Source organism: Hyaena hyaena, unplaced genomic scaffold (genome assembly GCF_003009895.1).
Source record: "Hyaena hyaena isolate Hyena2069 unplaced genomic scaffold, ASM300989v1 scaffold_169, whole genome shotgun sequence".
NCBI classification, from domain to species: Eukaryota; Metazoa; Chordata; class Mammalia; order Carnivora; family Hyaenidae; genus Hyaena; species Hyaena hyaena.
Window position 1 is genome coordinate 761,633 of NW_024080801.1, and position 19,528 is coordinate 781,160.

The 19,528-nt window shown below is 48.8% G+C and overlaps 2 protein-coding genes across 2 annotated transcripts in view; one reads left to right on the forward strand and one right to left on the reverse strand.

Annotated features, from left to right (window-relative positions):
- The window catches only part of CCN4 (cellular communication network factor 4), a 35,171-nt gene extending 29,228 nt beyond the window's left edge, over positions 1 to 5,943 (forward strand). Inside the window, exon 5 of the mRNA XM_039240217.1 lies at positions 1,732 to 5,943. Coding sequence (XP_039096148.1) covers positions 1,732 to 2,031 — 300 coding nt within the window. The 3' untranslated portion in view covers positions 2,032 to 5,943. The remainder of the gene's footprint in view (positions 1 to 1,731) is intronic.
- Positions 5,944 to 11,546: 5,603 nt separating this feature from the next.
- NDRG1 (N-myc downstream regulated 1) overlaps positions 11,547 to 19,528 on the reverse strand; it is a 56,230-nt gene continuing 48,248 nt past the window's right edge. The window contains exons 15-16 of the mRNA XM_039240191.1: positions 16,293 to 16,344; positions 11,547 to 13,438 (exon numbers count right to left, since the gene is read on the reverse strand). Coding sequence (XP_039096122.1) covers positions 13,227 to 13,438; positions 16,293 to 16,344 — 264 coding nt within the window. The 3' untranslated portion in view covers positions 11,547 to 13,226. The remainder of the gene's footprint in view (positions 13,439 to 16,292; positions 16,345 to 19,528) is intronic.

Genomic DNA, 19,528 nt, shown 5'->3' on the forward strand with positions numbered 1-19,528 from the left:
GCCTGGCCCCTGCCCTTCCTCGAGGGGGCCATTTGTGAAATGGGGAGAGTTAAGCCCACTTTGTAAGAGTTCCGTGGGATAATGTGTGTCCGTGGGTGCCAGTGAATGGAAGCAATTGTGGTGACCGTATTCTTAGAAGCGGGGTCACTCTGGAGAGAACTCAGAGGCCCTCGGCAGTGCTCTCCTGTGGAGACGCAGGGGGACCGTCACCGACTGCCACTCCCTTGTGCTGCTGTCCCAGCCCCCACCCACACACACGGACGTGACAGCCGCGCCGGCGGAAGGAGAGCTCAGGACAGCTCGAGGCAAATGTGCACCCACCGCTGACTGCACACGACCGTGGCCGGTCTCGGCATCTCTGAGCCCCGGGTCCCTCATCGGTAGCACTTGGAGTTGGTCAGACATCTTTTCTGGCTTTGAGAGGCTAAGATGATCAAAGGATCAAGGACAGAGTGGGCCGCAGTAGTTAGAAATGGGTCTGATTTGCCTAACTCAAGGCCTCCTCGCTTCTGTCTGGGGACTGGTCGAGGTTCTGGTGCCACATAAAAGGAAAAGAAAAAAAGGAAAGAACATCTGAGCCCTGACTCCGTTCTTGGAGCACTGATGGCCGCTTGGGGTTGCTGAGGAGAGAACTGCCCAGGGGTCAGGACAGCCCAGCTTCCCACGAGTCCTCACTCCGGTCCCCCCCGCCCCACACCAGTTATCTCTGTGCCAGCCAACTGGATCTTTCCACCTTCTCCTTCTCCTTCTCCCCTTCTCTCTTCCTGTCCCTCTCTGATCAGTTATCTCTGCCACTCTGGCCTCCGTATTCATGGTGCCTGGTGCACAGTAGGTCCTCAGCAGCTGTGGCTTAACTGAGAGCATGAATGGAAGAGTCACGTGCAGTAGGAAAGATGGGAGCAAAGGCCTCACGCTGGGTGAACGCACCGTGCATTTGAGGTAGAGGTGGGTCTACCATAAGGCCAGCTCAGGTCCTTGCCGTTGGCCCTTGCATCCCGCCCAATTTTGGTTTTGGAATAATGAACCCAAGATGGCTTCTCGAACTGTATCAGCCTCAGGCCCTGCAGAGCCTGGACCCGCTCTACCCCCAGTTCTGCATGGGGCCGGTACACCGGAGAGCCATTCATTCAGTGAACTGAGTGAGTGCCTACTGTGTACCAGGCACTGAATTAGACCGTAGAGTCACAGAAAGGGCCCTGCTCTCAAGTGGCCCATTGTCCGGTGGGAGAGACAGAGCTAGCATTCTAGAATGTACTCTGGTCAGACAAGCTGCATGGGGACGATGTGTGTGAGAGTCTGTGGGGAGCGGAGGAGGAACAGGACAGAGGAAAGCGCGTCTCCCCGATAGTGGAGCCCCGTGATGCCTCTGGCACTCACCAGCTGGACACGTGGTGGACGAAAGAAGTTACACAAGCATCCTGCGTTGGTAAAACTGTGAGAGTCTTGGGCACTGGCAAGGCAGGAATGTAGGAAAGAAGACCTCATGGGTTGCGGGGAGGAGCCGTGTATGCAAGGCAGGGCCCTGTGAGGCCTTCAGCTACTTCTGCTTACTGTGTCTGGGTGTCGTTGTGTTTGGGGAGGTCCATCCTAGCTTGAAGCTGCCACAAACTTGAAGGGAAAGTGGAGTGTTCCCGCATGGTGAGTGCAAAGGGAGAATTGAGGGCTTGGAGGGAGGAAGGTGGCTGTTCATCCTCTGAGCATCCCAGCTGGAACCTTTTTCCTTTTCTGCAGGAAGGGAAGAAGTGTTTGGCCGTGTACCAGCCCGAGGCACCCGTGAACTTCACCCTCGCCGGCTGCACCAGCACACGCTCCTACCGGCCGAAGTACTGTGGAGTGTGCACAGACAGCAGGTGCTGCATCCCCTACAAGTCCAAGACCATCGACGTCTCCTTCCAGTGTCCCGACGGGCCTGGCTTCTCCCGCCAGGTGCTGTGGATCAACGCTTGCTTCTGCAACCTGAGTTGTAGGAATCCCAACGATATCTTTGCTGACTTGGAGTCCTACCCTGACTTCCCAGAAATTGCCAATTAGATGGGCACAAAACATGGGGCTCGGGGCGTGGCCCAGTGTGTGCGAAGCAGCCAGCCCTCCGAGGCCCACAGCTGAGCCTTCTTTGTCCACCTCCCACTGACTTCTAACTATCCTGATCCAGACCGTTGGCCCCCTGTCCCATTTCCAAACACCCAAATGACCCATTCCACTGCCGCTCGGGCCCAGACTCTGACTTCTGTCCTTGGCAGCTTTCTGAATACACTCCAGACAAAGTGCCTGCTTCCAGCTCTTCTGGACAAAACTCAATGGTGTCCAAGTGATTGGAAGTCCTGCCGGATCTTACCTGAGTTCCAAGGAACAGCACCAGCTAGGCATTTCCCCTCGCTCGTTCCCTTTCTAGACGCCATACCGCAAGACTCTTTGGGTCCATTCAGAAGGGCAGACAGAATCTAGGACAATGGGGCCGTCTGTTATGTGGGCCCTGCCAAGTGGACTCTAATAGACAGTTCTGGTAATAGCACACCCAAGTGTCTCTGATTCCAAAGATCTGTATACCGAAGGTCACCAAATATTTGCCAAGTGAGGTGAATTGTTGTTTGGTTTTGATTTTTAATGGCAAATTGTGTTCATGAACCCAGGCTTTGTGGAGGTGAAGTCTGTCTTCATCCCTCCCTGTAAAGGTTCCAAATTGGCTCGTTTCGGTCAGAAATGCCATTTGATAACTTTCATTCTTATTCATGGGAAAAGTCTCCAGTCAATACTGTAGAGTCAGAACAGGGTCAGAAGAAGCGATGGACCCTCGCGTGAATTTGCTGCTGGCCGACAGGACACTGGGCGGCTGGGCAGCTCTTCTGTGCATCCAGACCCTCTCCCTACTTGGGTGCTCCTGGGAGTTGGTGGTGCCTTTAGGATGGCCTCTCGGACCCTGGAGAGTGGCATCCCAGGATGTCTCTCTCCCTTGGGAGACCTAGCTGAAGCCCAGGCCAGACCTGCCTGAAATAACTGAGACAGTTACAGGCTATGTGTGGCTCAAAACAAGAAGTGGATCCACTCTGCATCAGCCTGGAGCAGCAGAGTCACCTTCTGGGCCCAGGACACCTGTCCTTCTCTTGCAGTGACCCTTCTCACAGACTTCGGGTCTGCTGACCCAAGCCCCAGTCCTGGTGCGAGGACAGAGGTTGACCAGTTGTTCAGAGTCAGAAATCTATTTAACAGGGACCAAATGCAAAAATGGGTTGAGGCTCAAAAGGAACAGAAGGCTGTTATGAATGGAAATGAGGCTGTTATCTATCTGATTAGCAGAATATAAATAATTACTGTTATAATTCTTTTATTTACTACCTTCTGTTTACCAGACATCGTTCCCAGTGCTTTATGTGCATTAGCTCATGGAGAAACGTGGCGATTGTGTTGGAAAGTGCCTCTTACTATTTCCATTCTTACAGATGTGAAATAGGAGCTTGGCAGGACCCTTGACCAGTCACCCAGCTGCAAGTGGGGAAGTCGGGATTCAAATCCAAGCCCGACTGACTTCACAACCCGTGTCTTTGTCCTTACTTTTAGAGCTTCCAGATGTGTCGAGCGGAAAGACATGTTGGAAATAACTGACTTCCTACTCTTGTCTTCCACTCTTTTTACTGTCTCTCTAGCTCCTTTCCCAAGAGAGGAGTATCTGCCTTTCAGATATGTAGGTGCCTGCACATTCAAAAAATACGGGATGGACAAAATACCCTCGGATCTTCTGTTCGTCCTCCCCTCCTTCAGATCAGGAGTCAGCTCTGATCATGCGTTTAAGAGATGGTTTTGTCCACACAATGCTGTGGATGAGAGACATATGGCTTATTCCTGAGGGGATTCGGTGCTGGCGGCCTGGGATTCTGAAACAGGAAAAAAAGGACTGGAAATATGCCCCCTTGACCGTGACCTCCCACACGCCTGGTCCAGTATAAGGCGTACAGTGGTCCTCAATATCTATTTGAGGAATAAAGGAAACTATGTCTGTGTTCCTACTTTTACTCAGAGGCCCTCTTCTTCCAAAGGTACGTGACAATCGAAGTTGTATCAGCCAAATCTTATTTTAAGTGCCACGGGGAAAGAGACACTTACTATTTCAACCGATGTATATTTTTGTTGAAAGAAGAATTTCGTGCAAAGAGCATTTACCCCAAGAATAAGCTCTTCTCTAAACCTGTGTGGATCTCTGTTGGATTTTCTCAGAGTGAAATCTACAAAGGTAGATTTGTAGGTCTACAAAGACCTCAGAGTGAGGTCTGTAAAGTACAAGGACTGGATGACAGCTAACCACATTTGACATCCCAAGAGCTAGGTTCTTCCTGAGTTTGCATCCCAGTTTGGAAAGATGAGCACAGCTTCCAAGATCGTAGGAAGCCTGGTTGGAGGAATCTGGGATTATCTTGGGGCCGAGTGGGCTGGGGTACCTCCAGACACTATTGGTTTTGAGAAACGGGCCTGTCCTCGGCAGGTGCCATGGGGAAAGTCTCAGCTCTATGCTTTGAAGTCATGGGGAAGGAGATTTGGGACCAATATAAGGAAAATCTTTTTAGCAGTCAGAATCACTAGGCAGTGGTGTGTGACCTACTTCCCTAAAAGTTAGGAATATTAATCACAGTGGAAGTCCCTTTATCGAAAGCTTACATGGTGCCACCCACTTTGCTAAGTTTTAAACGATCTTACTAATATTCACGACAGTTGGAAGGAAGCTTCTCGTCCCTCTTTTTATACATGGAAAGGTTGAGATGCAAAGAGGCTGAGAAATCAAGAGGCCAAAACAAGTTGGAGCCCAAATTCCAGCTTATTCCATTCGGCCTTGCTCTTGGGGAGGCCTCCAGGAAGAGCATGAATGATCCCCAGCAGAGTATCTCATGGGCAAGACCATCCAGTAGACAACATAGATGGGCCTTCCAGTCCTTTGTTGCTCAGTGCTCTGGGATAAGGGAGAGACACAGTAAGGACTTGTTAGCCTTTGGTGAAGAAATTCACATTAGTGCTTCAAGTGAATTTCTCTGGCATGCTTAGGTGGGAAGATAGAGGAAGCCTGTATTCTCAAACCACTACTTCTTGCTAAACCTTATTGCCAACACTTGGTGAGCACTCACTGAGTGCCAGGCCCTGGCTAGGTGCTTTACTGCTGTATCTTTCTGAATCCCCATAGCAAACCTATGAGACATGGCACTACTATCATTTCCCGCTTTAGATTAAGGTGCTGGGGCTCACAGACATTAAGTTCTTTGCTCAGTGTCTTACCAGCTTGTGAACTGCAGGCCAGGACTGCCATCCAGGGTTAGTCTGACATGTGAGCCACCTGTCCTCACACAAAGATCAGTGAGCATGCCCCCGAAACCAAAAGGTACCCAGAGATGCTTCACTGGCAACAGGGCAATGACTGCGATGTTAATTTCAAGGTGATTCAGAGAGGGAGTCAGGAAAGTAGATTTGAATGATACGGTTGTCTATAATCTCATTAACATTGTGCTGTGTGTACGTAGAGATAATGGGCAAGCAACGAGACCCCTGACTATTCTATTGAATTAGGTCACTGCTTTTTAAAGACTTACCTTGATGTAAAGCAACTTGCACAGCTTGGGACTCATGAATAGTCAGAATGGTCAACTATGGATCTCTGCACTTATACGTATGTGTGTGTGTATATACGTGTCTGTTTATATCTGTTTTCAAACTGTGACTTCATATTTAAGTATTCCTACCGCCATTTTCGCAAGTGGCTAAAAAATACAAACGAAGAAACGTCTTGGAATCTCCCAATAGAGGAAAAAAGTAGCACACGGGCGATCTGTCATGTTCTACAACATTCCTCATTTTTCTCACGATTCGTGTAGCGCGGAACGTGTTTGTTCAATGTGAAGGATTTTCGGTGCGCAAATTCCCCGTTTATGCTTTTCTCCTTAAAGCAATAAATCGTCAGCAAAATGACTTACTGGATCTTCTTGTACTTCAGTTATTATGCGCCAGGATGGAGCACTGGGGACATTCCATGGATGTGCAGATGGTGGAAAATAGGTCCCAGATATTTTACGTATGGTAATGAAAATAGCTAGATGTTTAGAGACAGGCTTAGAGGTATGAATTCTGAAATTCACAAAAGACCAGTGCTACACGTATGTCCACACTGGAAGATAGCTCCTGGAAATTTAATATTTGTGCATTCAGTCAGTCAGTCACTCACTCACCCATTCAATGCCTGTCTACCAGCTAGACTATGGGTACTTGGAGGGCGGGACGATGACTACATCCTCTGGGCCCAGCACGCTGCATGGCACATGGCAGAGACTGGGCAAGCGGGGATTGGAGGACTGGGTGCATAGAGATGGAGATTGCCAGCTGCTTTGGGAACCAGTGGGAGTAAAGAGGAGTGTAGGGGAAGTTGCGTGATAAAACGAAACAGCTCTGACTTCGGGACTTAAGTGGATCTTCTCATACTTCAGTCTTTACTGGAGCTCCTCACTTAACCCATCTGAGCCTCAGTTTCCTCAGTTGTGAGATGCAGAAAATGACGGGACCTGCCTTTGTGGCAGTGATGGTGTCATATGGAAAATGCAAAGGGCATTTGAGGTCCCAGGACAGGGCTTGGCACATGGTAAGAACTTAACAAAACCAGGTACTGTTGGCAGATTTTCAGTTTCCTCAGGAACGGGGGATAACCAGCAAAACTCTAGTAAAAATTTGAGTCAGGGTATGTGCCTGTATATTTTTACTTATTTAGATGGTTATGTCAGAGTAGTGAATATACAGAAAACGTATCAACAATGTTTGGTTGAACGCTTTTTTACTTTAATAATCATATGCTGCTTGATCCCTTAACTTTTATTTTTATGCCCTTGGTATGGGCTGTAATTTGATTAAACATCCTGCTTCTTTAAGGCAGGAACTTTTCTGCCTTTGCTGTACTTTTCTGTCTCCCAAACCCAACGCAGCACATAGCACATTCATAGCCACGTGGACAGGTATGTGTAGGGCTGAGTACAGGGAATGAAAGACACGTTTGATGCCTTCTGGTGAAATCCTCCTCATTCACTATCCCCAAAACACATTATGCTATTATAATAAAGTCAGAGGGAGAGCCAATGAATAAAAGAATAATTGCCACGTGAATTCTTTCCCAGAACACTTCTATCCTGAAACATACCTTTTTCAAAATTGGAACTTAGACCATGGAGTCCTATAGATGCCTCAGATTAAGAGAAATGTGTAGATTAGGGGAGAAACTTCTGATGACATCAGGTGGGTGAAATTTCAGGAAAATGGGATTTGGGGGAAATGACCAGAGCATTTCATTGTGAAGGTTAAAACAAAGCATATGGCCGAGATCCCAGTGATCTTGATCCCCTCCCTGATGAAATGAAAATGCAAAAGCATCCTACGTAATCAGCAGTCTAAGGTCCTGCTGAATCTGTGTTCCTTCCAAATAGAGAACTGAGCAAAAATGACTTCTAAGGGGGTGTAAAAGTGGGCATCAAGCCCATGTATGTTTTTATATATTCTATTCTGTAAAGAATGATTCCAGATTTCCACGCTGAACCAGACTACTCTTGCTTTTCACACAATAGTAACAAAGTGGGTTTCTCAGTCCATCACATCAAACGGGAGAGGACGCTGCTAAGATCAGGCTCATTGAGAGCCCGGAGAAAGCATCAGCCGGCCAGCAGAGGATGAGACAGAAGAATGAAGAACCAGATAGAAGACACAGTGAAGCACAGGTCACCCAAGCCTGGGCGAGACTATTTAACAGAGAGACAAGCATCCCCACAAGCAATAAAAGCCTTAAGGGCATCTGCAGCTGCCATCCAGGGGACAAACTGATGTCCCACTATCCGAAGACATCAATAGTGGCTGCATCAGTCATGTGCTCAGTGAACTGTTTTAAAAGGCAGCAAGGGATGCCATTTATTTTAGAAATTACTGGACAAGCCATTTGATCTCTCTGAGCCTTGGCTTTCTTAACTGTGAAGCAAGGATAACTCATCCTCACAGATAAAGAATAAGAAGGGGAAGGAAACAATAACACTTGCTAAATATTACTGTTATTGGAGGAAGTGTTTGTCTATTTAACAAAAGCCTCCTGCTTGGTGCTGGGCATCTGTGCTGGCCCTGGAGATGCCGAAGAAATGCTCGCATTGGAGGAAAGGACACCTAAGGGGATGTGCATTATAAATACGGCACAGACTCCCAGGCCCGCGTCTGCAGGATGGTCTTGTCACACAAGGTCATTAAACAAACACTTCTCAGAGCGGGGATGAGTAAGGGCCTGTCCTGCACCAGTGAGTTTGGCTGTCAATGAATTTAAGTGGGCAAAGCACTGGGCAACTTACAGGCTACAACTACATCAGTTGCTTCGAACCCCTGAGGCAGTCATGTGGGGAAACCGGGCTGGGGAAGGACGAACCCAGTCATAGTTGATTGGACAGCAAGTGGATGCCCAAATCAAGCTGAATCAATTCAATGCTTTCCCTTAGGAGACACAAAGACCTGATTGGGTCCACAACCAAGACCCCAAAGGTCATAGCCTTTGGGTGAGAGCCACCATTTTATTATGCTTTGGAGGCAGAGAGAAAGCTGATCTTGCAAAGAATGAAACTGGGGCGCTTGGGGGGCTCAGTCGGTTGAGTGTCCAACCTCGGCTCAGGTCATGGTCGTGGTTCAAGCCCCACATCAGGCTCTGTGCTGACAGCTCAGAGCCTGGAGCCTGCTTTAGATTCTGTGTCTCCTTCTCTCTCTGCCCCTACTCCACTTGTGCGTGTGCGTTTTCTCTCTCTCTCTCTCTCTCTCTCTCTCAAAAAGAAATAAACATAAAAAAAAAAAAAAACAAAGAATGAAACTGATGTGCTCCCTACGTCCCCATCCCTAACCTGGTCTCAAACTTCACAAGGCCAGGTTTCCCCTTCTGCCTTTGGAGTCAGTCCACGTGGCACACAGTTGAAAGTTTTCCCTGCAGCCTAACAAACCCAAGATGGAGCTACATCAAGGGCCCGATCCAATGACGAATAGTGAGGTTGTGTCGAGAAGGGGCAATGAAGAAGGGGACAGCCCTTGGCCGTCCCCACAAACCCTGCACATGGTCCATCTCAGAGCACGCTTGGTCTCCCAGCTCCTACTGAAACCCAAGGGTCAGGGGACAGAAACCAAAACAAGCAGCTAGGAGGACAGAAATAGATCCCCCAGCTGACGAACAGCCTCCGGGTATAGACCACTCAGTAGCTGCCGGCACATGTAAACACCTGTAACAGTCCGGGCCCTGGTGGAAGTCAGAGCCCCGAGGGGCTGAGCGTGGCATGTACGGCGGGGGTCTGCGCCCCACCCCCCACGCCCTCAAGCAGATGTTTGCACCCACTGGTATGGAACTTGCTTCTGGGCTCTTCCATCACCTGCCCTTTCATTGTTCTAGGCCTGACACAGAAAAGGTGATTCTTGTGAATTGGAAAAAGCTTCTCATCCTGCGTCTAAAGCAGACCTCTTTAACCCGAGGTCGTCCAGCCAGCGGTCCATGGATAGAATTCAGGGGCCGTGGATGGTGAGGATAACATGCATCTTCGTGTCTACTCTAATTGTAGTTTAGCATACACCTCCTCTAATTGTAGTTTAGCATACACCTCCATTTAAGCGTAGGCAACAAACCCCGATGTCATTGGTTGGCAGACATCTGAGGTATTCTTACGCGTATCGCTACCTTGAAATCCCATTGAGATCGGCCCCAATGCCACTATTGAACTTACTAAAGAAACATAAGCTGGTATGTCACACATTTGGATAATTACATGTGACTCTAATGTAATTGTGTATTTTACTTTACACATGTAAAACTCTTACTGCCTCACTGCCTGCCAGCATCCGAGGTCACCTGCCCTGGTCTACACTACAAGGCTCCCCGTGAAGGCACTCATCTTCCATCCTCCAGAGTCCACACTGGCCCCTTGGCTAGGAGTGCCTTCTCACCCTTCTGTGCTGTGCTAATGCCTCCTTGCCATTCCAAGTCAATTTCTGAAACTACAGTGTATCCGCTCACTGGACCATAATGCAGACTTCAAGTTTTCAGCGAATTACACACTCTAAGAAACTCTTCAAGTGAAGAAAATCCAATACAAATAAACAGCATGATAGCTATTTAAAAGGGGAGGTGGACAGGGTGACTCAGTCGGTTAAGTGTCCGACTTCATCTCAGGTGATGACCTCACAGTTCATGGGTTCGAGCCCCGCATTGGGCTCTGTGCTGACAGCTCAGAGCCTGGAGCCCACTTCCAATTCTGTGTCTCCCACTCTCTCTGCCCACCCCCCACCCCCACCCACCCTGCTCACTCGGTATCTCTCTCTCTCTTAAAAATAAATAAACATTAAAAATGTTTTTTAAGAGGAGATAGGCTTGAGCAAGGGGTGCATGTAGTGACTTCCTTCCAAAGAACAAGTGTGGGGCAGCAGAAGAAGTAATGGAGTGGTGGAGAACCCTGGCAAGCACAGCCTCAGCTAGGTGCTCAAGGTCAACTCCATCCAGCGTAACTCCCGTTGACCCATCATGCTGATAGCACGACACTTTGCTTCTGTGGTCTTCGTTCCAAAGACCCACCACCCCAGTTGAGCCATGAGAAAAGTGCCAGAGAAACCTTAACTGAGGAACGTTCTACAAAACGTAGCCTGACCAGTGCTTCTCAAAAAGGCCATCAAAAGCAGGGAAGGTCTGAGACACTGTTATAATCCAGGGGAAGTTCAGGAGACAAGAGGGCTACACGTAACGTGGCATCCTGGATGGTATCCTGGGACAGAAAGTATGGACATTCCAGTAGAGCGTGGAGCTCAGTTCATAGGAATGTACCAGCGTTGATTTCTTAGTTGTGATCAATTACAATAATGTACGATATACTAATCGGGGAAACCGGGTATATATTGGAACTCTGTGCTATTTTTGCAATTGTTCTGTAAACTTGCAACTAACCGTAAAAGACCTAAATAAAAATGGGAGGTTATACTAAAACCTGTTGTTTACCGTGTTTTTTTTTTAGTGCAGTATAAAAAAACATAGTCGTTGTCACTGGGTGTGAGAAAGGAGTGGTCTTATCACGTGCTTTCCTGTAATAAAAATAAAATGTAAAAAAAAAAAAAAAAGGATGTTTCTTTCTAAATATAGCTGGAAAAGCTTTAACCCTTTGTCACTGGGGTGCCCAAGCCATTGAGCCCCTGCAACGGGGCTGGTCTGCATCGACAGGTGCCATGGTGTGAAATACTCACTCGATTTCTTAGTGTAAAGAAGGTGAAATACCTTAATAGTTGTTATATTGATTCTATGTCAGAATCGTAATATTTTGGATATGCTGGGTTAAGGGAAATATACTATTAAAATTAATTTCACTTGTTTCTACCTTTTAGAATGTGGTTATTAGAACATTTAGGCTTAACATTGAAGGTTTTATCACATTCTTATGGGACAGCAATGCTCTAAGGCAAGTGTCAGGAAGCCCCAGGTAAAGAAGGACCCGCCCCCATACTGTGGGGCCACATGCACGATCTCCGAGGAAAAAGACACAAGCCGCTGCAAAGTTACAAATTTATTGGTCTGGAAATAAATACAAATATCTCATTAAGAAACTGCTCCGGAAAGCCTTGTACACAACGTTTTTCCAGTCTCGATTCAGCCATGCCTGTCCTGACCCGACCTTTCTGCACAGGTCAGGGGAAGCCTCCAAGTGGTAGGGGGAGTAAACTGAGTCACCGCCCCTCAAGCTACCTAGAAGCCTTGACTACTTCCTTCTACCAACTCTAGGGTCCCAGAAAGCACCAGGCCCCAGTGGCTGAGTCGCAATGATCTGTCCGCTCTGATCAAACTTCCTATAAGAAATGGTTAGCCAAAATGAAATCAAAAGGCAGTAGTATAGGAACTTGACCGCTACGCTGACGTTGCCCAGAAAGGTCAGTGGTGCCGCCCCGTTCAGCAAAAGGTTAGAGGGGCAGGGAAGGGGGGACGGCAGGAGAGGGAAGGAAATCCCGTGGAATATTCCAGAATCCTTACTTCGTCTCAGCCACCACTCCCGTGTGAATCCCCACCCCCTGCGAGAGGGAAGAACAGCTCTACTCGCAGACCCAGTGATGTTGCCAGGTCAGAAACGTTCAGCCGCCAAGTTCAGGTTCAACCCCCCGTTGTCAAATATTGGAAGCTGGATTTAACTCAATCACACAAGATTCCTGGGGACCAGGGTGGGATCGACTGAAATCACAACTGGGCTCGACCCCATTGCAACCGCAGAAATCCTTTACATCTAATAACCCAAATGCCCCCCCACCCCCACCCCAGTACCCCTGCGCCCCCTCACTGTGTGGAGGCATCACGTCCAGGTACAGCTGTTGGGACTGTTTCCTTCCATTTCAAAGAGAGCAAGTGCAAACCTAAATGGTCTTCCCCATGCACCCCATAATCACCATGAATTTGGGGTGAGAAGCTGGGCTATGGAGGAGGAATCAGACAGCAGAGCCAAAGGCTTGAATTCACGATACCAACGTTTGCCAAGACTGTATCTTTGGGAAAGCCCAGAGATTTTGCCGCCCGCTTACATCGTCCATTGGAAGGATGCCAGAAAAAAGCAGGCTCGTATGTTTCGTATGTTTCAGCATTAAAAAGCAGATATAGACACGCACTTGAGAAACCTATTTCTTCACGTATCACTACGTAGATTTGTTTTTCCAAGCATTCTAGCCACCACAGAAAGTCCACCTCTTTCCCACTTCCTGTTTTGCTGAGTTAGGAGAGGACACCACCACCCGCGGCTCTCCCCCTACCCAAATCAGAACGGGGTTTTGTTTCCAAAAACTGGGTCAGTTACTCCTTATGTGGACAGGAAACAGGAAGTAGAGGGGCTGGGCTTCCAACCTGTGCCGTTAGAACCAGCCTAGGCCTGGGTTTAGGAAGAGTTTAGGGCGGCGCGTCTTGTTTTTGGCAGTTTGATGTCTCTGAGGGAGAGTAAGAGGGTGGCCGCCGGGCCACCCGCCGATGAGCACAGGACACTGAGATGCTTCTTTTCCTTTGGTCCGCCCGTCCTGCCCTGCTGGGAGAGGCGCCCTCGACAAACCCGGTCTAACTTTGTCCCCCCAGAGCTCTCTTACACCATAAGCTTTGGGTTAATACGAGTTACGTGTGGTGTGGCAGGCGGGGCGGGAAGGGCTGGAGGAAGGGCAGCTGCGTGAGCCCAGAGTCCAGGGACGGCCATGGCGCGGGCCGCCTAGCAGGACACCTCCATGGACTTGGGCCCCGCGCTGTTGCCGGTGGCCCCGGAGTTGGGGGTGATGTCCAGGCGGGCGCCCTCGCTGGTGTGGGAGCGGCTGCGGGCGCCCTCGCTGGTGTGGGAACGGCTGCGGGCACCCTCCAGGGACGTGACGCTGGAGCCAGAGGCTGTGCGGGAGCGCATCAGGCGGGTCATGCTGGCCGAGGGCACTGGGGAGAGAGGGGAGCACCGGGTTAGGGATGGGAGAATGTCAGAGGCACCTGTGTGCGGGCAACGGTGCCTCCTGGTGCCTGATCTGCCCCTCCTTGCAACGATCCAGCCACCAGGCTCTCTGCCCTCCGTGTATCTGCTCACAGAGGTGGGCAGTGAGGCCCTGGTGGGGGTAAGGACTTGCGGCCGCATGGTGGTTTGAATCCAGAGGTGGCTCTGAATCCCAAATCTGCCAGCTTAATGGCTGTGTGACTTTGGAAGTGTCCATCTCTGAGCCCTCCATTCCCATCAGTGAAATGGGAATACCAGCCCCCTGGTATCAAAACCCATGTGTGTGCCTGTGCACCACAACCCCATACCGCCTACAGTCTCCGGAGTGGGGAAGATTGTCAAGGTGAGCTCGGCCACAGGTAGGGGAGCCAAGGCCACACAGCAAGTCTGCGGCCAGCCATCACTTGTCACCTCTTCCAGAGAAGGCTGTGAGCTCCCAGGATCTACCAATGGCAGCGCCCATTCTTCAGGACTGAAAGTGCCCTTGCACATAGCAGGTGGCTGAGAAAGTGAAATGAAGCAACAGGACTGAACCCTGTCCCTGTCCCTCCCCCTCCCCCAATTCACAGCCACCAGAATCTTAGGATGGAAGAGGAGTCCTTGCCAATATATTTAGTTGAGATCATACTGCATTAGGGAGGGCTCAAATGCAATGGCCAGTTCCTGGTAAGAGGAGACAGAACACCCCCTCAAAACACACACACACACACACACACACACACACACACACGCACACATGGAAGAAGGCCATGTGACCACAGAGCAGAGATGGGAGTAATGTGGCTACAAGCCAGTGCACACCAGAGACTTCCAGCTCCCACCAGAAGCTGAGATGAGGTAAGGAAAGAGCTTCCTAGAATCTCTAAGATGAGTACGACCCCCCATACCTCTTGATTTTGGACCTCTAGGTTTCTAGAACCCTAGCACAATAAAAGAATACATTTCTGCTTTTCCAAGCCATCCAGTGTGTGGAGAGCAGTCCGGGCAGCTGGAAGCTGGCGCACCACCCAAAGAAAGCGTCGCTGCGAAGTCCACACTGAACATCAGACACCACCATGTGAGGCGGCTCATAAATACGGATACGTGTAGGGGGCTTACATCATTCGTTCCATGGCTTTCTGTGACACATATCCCCGAAGAGAATTAACCCTTGCTGTATTGAATTCCCTTCTCAAAGAGCTAGTGTTTAAATCCAGAGAGAGTTGAGATCATTCTCACATCTGCCACTCACCTATTTCTCAGCCCCAAATCTGAGCGTTTTCCTGCCCTTGCAGGGCTCTGCTGACTACAGAATGGTGTCACCGAGGCAGAGAGCAAATCGTGCCTGGCCCCGCTTGAATAGGCACTCGAGCGGATGACTACTTGCTTTTTCTGTGGTTCATGCCTCTGGGACTAAATCTCTTCCTGCCGTCTTCCCTTCTAATCTGCCAGATGCTTCAGCTTTCTGGAATTAGAAGCTGGTGTGTGTGTTGGATGGAACAAAACCTGCCTTTCACTTCCTTTCTCCCCAGAATACACTTTCAAGGCAGAAATCCAAACCCAGGACAGGCCCAAGACGAACGAATCGTGACGCACGCCCTGCAAGGTAAATGAAGCCTGCCCGTCGGCGAATTCAGGCACTGTCTCTGCCTGCACACTCTCCCGTGGGGAAAGCAGATCAAAAGGCAGGAGATCCACAGGCAGAGGTTTTCCACTGGGATAGGGCACCTGGGGACAATGGACTCTGCCCAAAGTATATAAATCAGGCGCAATAGCTCTTGGCCTCTCTAGAAACTAAAACATGGCTGAGGCCAATCTTAAGACTGTGGTCAGTTTACCAAACACATCATTATTATTTTAAATGAACAAACAGTTTCAGTCCCAGAGGAAAAAAAAAAAAAGAAGAGATGAGACATTCAGACTTCCTAGTTAAGATGGGCACATAAATTATAATTATAGGCAGAAAGAGCCAAAAGAATCACCCATTGGCTCACACATCAATGGGCACCATCTGTGGCTGGTATCCAGTTGCTTAAACTTGGCATTTCCTGTCCTGGTCATGGGACTGCATGTATAAAAAAGGGCTATAGGTGTCTAACAAACTATAATCATCAAGTAAGAAACAGCAAGTTCTTGAATTATGCTTCCATTTATCTTTCAATTCCCTAATCTAATGAGCTGGCGAAGACGCACTGTATTGAGTATAAGCGACTTTATCACCTGCTTACACAGAGCTTTACAGTTGTCAAAGAACTTTCAGAGTTCCTCACTCTGCTTCTTGCTTCACCTCTCAAAGCCTAGTTCCATCATTTGTAAAATGAGAGAAGAATGTTCTCAAAGAATTGTTGCAATGATTAAATGAGAAAAAAGGAAGGATTTACTGATACTCTTTCATCATTACCATGACCATCATCATCACCATCTTCATCACCACCACCACCACCACCACCACCATCACGACAACTGGAAGTCTCTTAAGAAAGCTTGTAGTCAAAATGTCAAAGATTTTTATGGTTTCAATGTTGTCTTCTTGATGCTTGAAGAAATAATCCTCACCTAAATCTAAAGAAAATTCCCTCCCGTAAAACAACTCTTGTTCCACAGTGGAGGGAAAAGAAGCTGCTGTGGTATAAAGAGACACTAGGACCTCTACGCCGCCCTCCATCCTCCACATGCCTAAATATTTCCTCCCCTGACCTTCCTAGTTCGCAAAAAGGTGAAGGTGGCCAAGGTGATACAGAATACTCATCCAAACCCAGTTAGGGTCGTGATATTTTCAGTTCCCACATCTGCTCCCAACCCACTTGGAAACATCACACTTACTGTATCCCATGCCCTGCACGAAGTACTTGAAGGCCTCAGCAAGCTTGGCTGGCTGCAAGAGAAAGAGGGGAAAAGTGTGGTCAGTCGCCGAAGGTCCAGATCAAGAATGGCCACATTGAGCTGTGTCCATGGTCACCTTCATTAAAGAGCTTGACCCAAGAGAGAAGGCCACCACGTTGATAGAACAATATACAAAAGTAAAGGAAAGACTATTAGATATTATGGGGACCACAATTAGCTTTGGCGAGGGAGAAAATGTCAAATTCGTTTCATAGCTGGGGGGGTGGGGAGCGTGATTGGTCAAGTTACATGACCTCACCTGTGAAACAAGGACAGAGGGCCACACTTTCTTCTGAGTTTCTATAAAGAAGGCTACTCTGATAGGTGGACGCGTCTAACGCAGCATCCAGTTCCCCTGACAACTTTATGAGGTCGGTGCCATTTTCACACATAGGTCATTGCTGAACAGTCATGGAGGTAAATAATCCACCCAAGGTCCTACAGTTAGTTAGCTGCGGATCCTACAGATTAACCTAGGTCTTTCTAAACTCTGTGTTCTCCAGGCAGTTCATTCTCAGCCTCAAATACCAGCTGGATGGCTGGAAGGGTGGAAGGAAGAAAGGATGGTGAATAGATAAAAAGGAAGTAAGACTGATGGATAGAAGTAAGGAGGATAGACAGATGGATGAAAACAAAGGATGGACGGATGGAAGGAAAGAAAAAGATGGAAGAAGGAAGGATACATGGATGGATAGTTGGACCAACCAATTCACCAAATCAGTGGGGCTCCTGTGAGTGAAATGAGTTGGGAATGCTAAGAACACACCCAGTTCTACCGATTAAATTTAATTTAATGTGAACTGAGAGGTGAATGCTCTCACGTAAAGGCCATAGTCACAGTCAAATTAACCGCAACTCTCAAATGCAATGCCCTGGGCCTATTCTCCTCTTACTCTTTCTGCCCCGGTAAGAAGTCATCGGCAGAGGCAATGCTCCGGCCCCTATGCTACAAAAGAGCCACGTGACATTTAAAGGAGAGATGGGGCTCAAGACGTCCTCTGGGGTTTGTGTGATAATGGTAAGAAGGTGACATAAGGTACAAGCAGCGGCTGCGGGGAGCCAGGGACTTCCGTGCCAGCATGGCGGCAGAAACAACCTTCCGGCCTCTCTTTCCCCTCCCGGGACACTGCAATAAACACGTGCTCTTCTCACCTCTAAGGACCATTGTCCTTGCAGATGGAATGAAGGGTGGGAACGCCCTCCGTAAACCCGACCCGTAAGACCTTGGACTGGTCTCCTGGATGCCTGCATTGGTTCAGCTGTGGCCACACATTTAGAACGTGCTTTAATTACGGTTAGGGTTGGGTCTGTCCTCGTTTCAAATAGACAAAGGAAGAAGGGAAGGGGGGAGGGGAGACAGACAGGGAGGGGGGTGAGGTGCAAGGAAAGCCAGCCCCCTTTCTCCCTAGCCAGCCCTGGAGCTGTGCAGTCTCAGCAGGAATCTGGGGAGCGGGCTGGATGGATAAAGCTTCCACCACTAAAGTGCGGGTATTAACTCATTCTTCCGACTAAGCAGGGCTTTACTTGGAGCCCATCTGTTCCTTCTGGCGGCTGGGACACCCCAACCTTCTCTGGCTTCCCCCAGCTGTCAAACAGGCACAACACAACAGCAGATGAAACACTGAAAGGATTTTGTCCTTTTCTAGTGGCCGCAGAAGGGGGACACCACGGAGAGCCTCACAGAGCCACGAAAGGCCACTTGTGCCTCTATTTCTGTACAGAGTTCCAGAGGAAGGGGCTTGCAGTGACAGAAAATCTAGAGCAATGAGTTAAGATCCAGGATCCACCTGATGCAGAAATCTACTTCTCGGGGATCGCTTCTTCCGACCCCCAGCGAAATAGTCCGCTACCCCCAGAGAGAAGACTTTTCTGTGGGATAGCTCTGCCTACAGCCAGGGGAACCTCTCAGCCATCGCCCACTCACTGGGGGACCCGGAGCCAAGATTCTCCCTTTTGTATCAGACAATCCCTGAAACTGGCGGCGCCACCGGAAAGTAATCAAAGAACTGATCTCTATAGCACCGCAGGGAACAGTGAGGAACCGGAAATAACTTACAAATGTCCGGCAATAGGGCGTCAGGAGAATCAATGACAGTATATCTGTGCAATGGCATTTTTGTCCTGTCATTAAAAACAAATGACAGAGAGGGGTGCCTGGGCAGCTCAGCTGGTAAACATCAGACTCTTGATTTTGGCTCAGGTCACGATCTCACGGTTTGTGGGTTCGAGCCCCACGTTAGGTTCTGCATTGACAGCGCAGAGTCTCTTGGGATTCTCTCTCCCTCAATCACTGGCCCTCTCCCACTCAGGCGCTCACTCGCTCTCTCTCTCTCTCTCTCTCTCTCAAAATAAATAAATAAACTTAAAGAAAAATTACAGAACATTTTTTAACCAAAGGAAGAGGGCTCTGAGCTGTCAAGGTATGTGGACAGATGGAAAATATACATGTGATATGACCCTAATTTTGCTGAGAGAAAGGAAAAAATGTAGCAACTATAAAAGGAGACTAGGGGGATGCCTGGGTGGCTCAGTCAGTTAAGCGACTGACTTCAGCTCAGATCATGATCTCACAGTTCATGGGTTCAAGCCCCATGTCGGGCTCTGTGCTGACAGCTCAGAGCCTGGAGCCTGTTTTGGATTCTGTGTCTCCCTCTCTCTCTGCCCCTCCCCTGCTCACACTCTGTCTCTGTCTCAAAAATAAACATTAAAATAATTAATAAAAAATAAAAGGAGACTAGAAGTAAATACTTTAAAGTTTGTAACAACAATAATCTGACTATGGACGATGGACACGGTTTTGTAAATTTTTCTTTGATTCACCTTTACTTTCACATTTTTATTGATGGGCATGTATTACTATGTAGCTAGAAAATGACAAGTAATATATACCATGGATTAAAAAAAAAAAAAAAAAGCCTCCTAAAATATGCATTTCAGGTCCTGCCTGGTCCATCCCTCTGAGAGTCTAAGTTTTGTTTGTTTGGCCTCCCCAACCTGGTTCACTGTCCCCACAACAGGCTCGTGGATAAGCAGCCACTCATCAGGGACACAGGAGTCCCGGGCCTGCATCCAGGGTGGGGAGACCCACTGGGGGGAAGATTTAGGCTCTGATGCTCCGTGCCCTCCGCCTCGCCTCCCCCCAACACCCTGGCGGGTGAGAAACCCCCCAGAGGCAC